Below are 4,893 nucleotides of genomic sequence, written 5' to 3'. Positions count from 1 at the left end.
GAAACTTTAACTTTGAGGAGTTGCTTCTTATGGATGAGCAAAGAAAGTAAGTGGTATCTTGAGATGGAATCTACTCATGGTGCAGCTGCTGTGAGCATTGTTGAAATGATGACAGGGATTTAAAATATTACATAATATTTTACAGGTGACAATGCAGAGGCAGGGTTTAAGAGGACTGACTCCAATTTTGAAAGAAGTTCTATTGAGGATAAAATGCTATCAAACAGCATCACATGCTACAGAATAATTTTTCATGAAAGGAAGAGTCAATCAATGCAGCAAACTTCATTGTTGTGTTATTTGAAGAAATTGCCACAGCTACCTCAGCCTTCAGCAACCATGACCCTGATCAGTCAGCAGCCATCAATATCGAGGGAATACCCTACAGCAGCAAAAAGACTACAACTCACTGAAGACCCAGGTGACCAGAAGCATTTTTCTGCAATAAATTATTTTTTAATTTAGGCATGTACATTATGTTTTTAAACATAATGCTATTGTACACTTAATAGACTATGCAGTACATAACTTTTATATGCACTGGAAAACCAAAAAATTCATGTGACTTGCTTTATTGCAATATCTGCTTTATTGCAGTAGTCTAGAACCAAACTTGCAATATCTCTGAGGTATGCCTGTATAAGGTAGATGTTTTATCTTCCACTACATGTTCCAATCACACTATTGTGCAACCAAATATCAAAAATATAAAAAGACCATACAGAAAAAAGTAAAAAGTAAAAAAGGGTTCACAACTGGAAAAATATAAATTGACCAGCATATTATTGGTTGTGCCTACTGTACATAAAAAGGACTCAGAAAGAGTAAATACTGACATTATTTGTAGATCCTGAATCATCTAACTGATGTTTCCTGAAACACATTCCACAGAACTCTAGTCTCTCAAGATTCTTGTGAAAAAGAGCAAACTTCGAATAACTGTGGTGAACACTGACTACTATATCCAATACTTTACCCACTTTGGAACTTCACAATGCATATTAAAACATCAAAGTTCTAACAAGTCTCACAGTAAAGAAAACTGCTTAACTTTTATTAACCCAGTATTATCCAAATCAATTTGACCTGGAAACTCTTTTCCTCTAAATACCTATCAATATCCCATGAAACCAATGTTTTATGAAACACATTTTAGAACAAGCAGTTATAAACCTATGATGAAGTAAAGCCATCCATCTAAAATTAGAACACCTAGACCAGTGATGGTAGATAGGTTATATTTCACATTCAAATTCTGGTAAATCCATATTGACTACTAAAATGATAAAACAGAAAAGATTCTACAATAGCAGTCAGATTTGGCAAGCTGCATGTTGGCCAACTTTAACATAGACCAGATCTTTTTTGAATAGCTCTCAATGAAAAGAGGGCAAGGCAATGCATCATAAATCCAAGTTCTGGAGCCAAACATTCCAGGTTGAAGTCAAAACTCTGCTTCTTTAGTCTGGGCGAGTTGTTTAACTTCTTATGGCTATTTTCCACCTGTTAAATGTGGATAATAATAGTGCTTTTCTCACACGGCTGTTGTAAAGGTTAAATGAGTAAATACGTGTTAAAGTACTAGGAAAAGTATCTGGCATATTGTAAATGATCGACATATTTTAATTATTTTCTAACGTTCTGACCCAGTGTTTGTTGGGGAAAAGCTGAATCTTTTTATTAATCAAATTTAGCTGACTACATCTGATGTATTTTCACCAAGGTAGCTTTACTAAAGATGTCTATCATTGCCTGCCCGGCCCATATTCCTGCTAAACTAAACATACTTCCTTTGTATTCCCAATTCCCTCTCCTACCCCCAACTCTCTCCCCAAGTCAGCCTAGCCAAAGTTAATTTCACAGAAGTAAATACCTATCCCAAAGTCAGATAATTCATGAGTCTGCCATCAACCATCACCTGTGGCTTGACTTGAGATGAACTCTACCAATCAAACTTTTTGCTCAGAAATTTGGGAACCTAAGAAACTGAATCAGTTGGTGGCAAACACTGAAGCCAGAATAACATTAAGAGTTAGGATCCTTAGGATCCTAGAACAGTTCTTTTTTGTTCTTTCATTTTTTTTTTTTCCTTAGTGACTAGCCAGCACCAGGGTCCGAACCCTTGACCTTGATGATATAACACCATGCTCTAACAAACTGAGCTAACTGGTCAGCCCTTAGAAAAGTTATTTTAGTAATGTTCAACTTCAGTAAACAGAGAAAGTCAATCAAGAAAAGAAAGAATATTACAGATACATGAAGAACATCTGACATATCATAAGAGATACACAGATAACAGATAGGGAAATAAACAGGAGAATAGCTGATCCCCAACACATATTGGTTCCTGCTCTTCCTGAAACCTGCTTAGTTCCCATTTCTTGAAATTCTATAGTATGGTAGTCTCTCTCAATGAATCTCTCTCTACTTAGAAGTAACTCAAGGTAGTCTACTTTTTCGAAGAAGAAAAAAAATACCATACACTGAAGATAAATAGATTTGAGTCACCAATTACACAGAATTAAACTAAAATCAATTTATCCTGCAGATCACATGCTTCTCTTAAGCATGTGAACTTAAAAATCATACTAGCAGAAGAAGTCTGCTAATAGTTGAGCTTATGGAAATAGAAAGTAGAATTATAGCTACTAGAGGCAGAAAAGGGGAGAGGAGTGGAGGGAGGCAGGAGATGGAAAGGTTGGTTGATACAAAACTACAGCTAGAAAGGAAGAATAAGTTCTAGTGGTCTACAATAGTTCTAGGCATCTATAATTAATAATAATTTAATGTATGTTCCCAAATGGCTATTAGAGAGGAGCTCAAGTACTCTCATCACAAAGAAATGATAAATTTTTGTGATGATGAATATGCTAATTACACTAATTTGATCATCACACATTGTATTCATGCATTGAAATATAACTCTGTACCACATACAATCAATACGCATCAATTAAAAAATAAATAAATTTGTTTAAAAAGAACTTTATTTTTCAACAGAATAAGTTGTGGTAACATCCCTGGGGTCAGTTTACATTCAGATCAAATGTTTTACTGACAGTTATATTACAATACATAACAATAAAAGATGTTCAGAATGATAGATCATTGTAAAGAAAAATGTTGACATTCATTACCCTGTTTTAAAATACAGGAATATATGTTTTTAAAATTTAGAAATCTAGCACTCAAAGGGTTGAACAGACATTCATTAGCCTGTTTTAAAATACAGGAATATATGTTTTTAAAATTTAGAAATCTAGCACTCAAAGGGTTGCCAATCAGCTATCTGGAATCCTCAATTTCTAGAGTAACTGGGAATCCAGATAACTAAAATTTTATTGTATCTAGAAATAACTTACAAAAGTAGATCTTTTAAGTCACTTGCCTACGAGATTTTTTTTTAAAGAATGAACAATATTAAGTTTTTAAATTATCTACCACACAAAAGGCTCGACTTTCAAGTTTAGACATACAGAATATTCCATGTTAAAAATCGTATAAAACTCTTCTATATTAAAAGTATTATAATAATTAATAAACCTTAATATCTGAAATAAGATTTTTCTGAAAGTATAAATATCTGCTTGATAAACTAACCATGTAAGGAAAAAAAAACACAGCTTCAAAAGACATCAAGGTTGGTACAGGATCACCTCTCACGGTTTTAAAAAAGGGCTATAGAAAATGAGAAAACACATTAATTTTAAAATAATGAATCCTAAGCTCAATTAGCAAATAAAATAATAAGGTTAATTTTTAAAAACTCAAAAGACAAAACTGATTTTAATATTTTTAAACTGATTATGCATGAGTGAAGTTAAATGTAAAAAATAATATTTTTACTAACCTTTATTTCCTAACATCACAGCAAGATGTAAAGGAGTGTTTCCTAAAATAAAAAAAAAAATTCAATTAGAAGGTGTAAAAACATAAAAAAAAAATTTACTTAAATGTAGTCTCAGCTCCTTCAGTAATTTAACTGATAGATTTTAATCAAAAATAAATTAGTATAGCCATAATGAAAAACAGTGTGGAAGTTTCTCAAACTATTACAGATAGAACTACCATATAACCCAGCAATCCCATTACAGGGTATATACCCAAAGGAAAGGGAAGCATCATGCTGAAGGGATATCTGCACCCCATGTTTATCACAGTTCTGATCACAGTAGCCAAGAGTTGGAACCAACCTAATTGTCCATCAACAGACAACAAGAGAAGGAAAATGTGGTATATATACACAAAGTAATACTACTCTGCCATGAAAAGGTATGAAATTCTGCCATTTGTAGCAACATGTATAAGCTTGGAGAAGATTACATTAAGTAAAATAAGTCAGGCAGAGAAAGAGAAATACTACATATTCTCACTCATATGTGGGAGCTAAAAAAGAGAACAAAACAAAGCAAGCAAACAAAAACATATAAATAATAATAAGTTGAACTGTTAAAAGGAGAGAGAACTACAGTTACTAGAGGCAAGAAAGTAACTTTCACTCTCCCTCCTCTCCCTTATCAAGCAGGCAAGAAAGGGGAAGGGAGAGGAGGGAGAGTGAAAGGTTTATTAATGTACACAAAAGTATAGAGAGATAGAAAAAATAAGCCCTACTGGGGAAATCTACAATCAATAACATTTTACTGCATGTAACCAACGACTAGAAGAGAGGAGATCAAATGTGCACATCACAAAAAAAGCATTAAGTTTCGCAATGATGAATAGGCTAATTACCCTAAATAGATCAATATACACTGTATACATATATTAAAATATAACGATGTACATAAATATGTACAACATACATAAATAGGTACATAGTTATATTTCAATATATGTATAGTGTATTGATCTATTTAGGCTAATTAGCCTATTCATATGTTTCAATAAAAAAAA

At 32.9% G+C, this 4,893-nt stretch overlaps 1 protein-coding gene across 1 annotated transcript in view; it reads right to left on the bottom strand.

Annotated features, from left to right (window-relative positions):
- ANKRD13C (ankyrin repeat domain 13C) overlaps positions 1 to 4,893 on the bottom strand; it is a gene marked incomplete at its 3' end in the record, with an annotated part of 24,346 nt that overhangs the window by 6,418 nt on the left and 13,035 nt on the right. The window contains exon 2 of the mRNA XM_008589751.1: positions 3,851 to 3,892. Within this exon, the coding sequence (XP_008587973.1) occupies positions 3,851 to 3,892 (42 nt within the window). The remainder of the gene's footprint in view (positions 1 to 3,850; positions 3,893 to 4,893) is intronic.

The sequence above is a fragment of the Galeopterus variegatus genome, unplaced genomic scaffold (assembly GCF_000696425.1).
Source record: "Galeopterus variegatus unplaced genomic scaffold, G_variegatus-3.0.2 Scaffold5636, whole genome shotgun sequence".
Classification (NCBI taxonomy): domain Eukaryota; kingdom Metazoa; phylum Chordata; class Mammalia; order Dermoptera; family Cynocephalidae; genus Galeopterus; species Galeopterus variegatus.
Note: the sequence above shows the minus strand (reverse complement) of the source record. Positions and strands in the feature narration are given on the sequence as shown.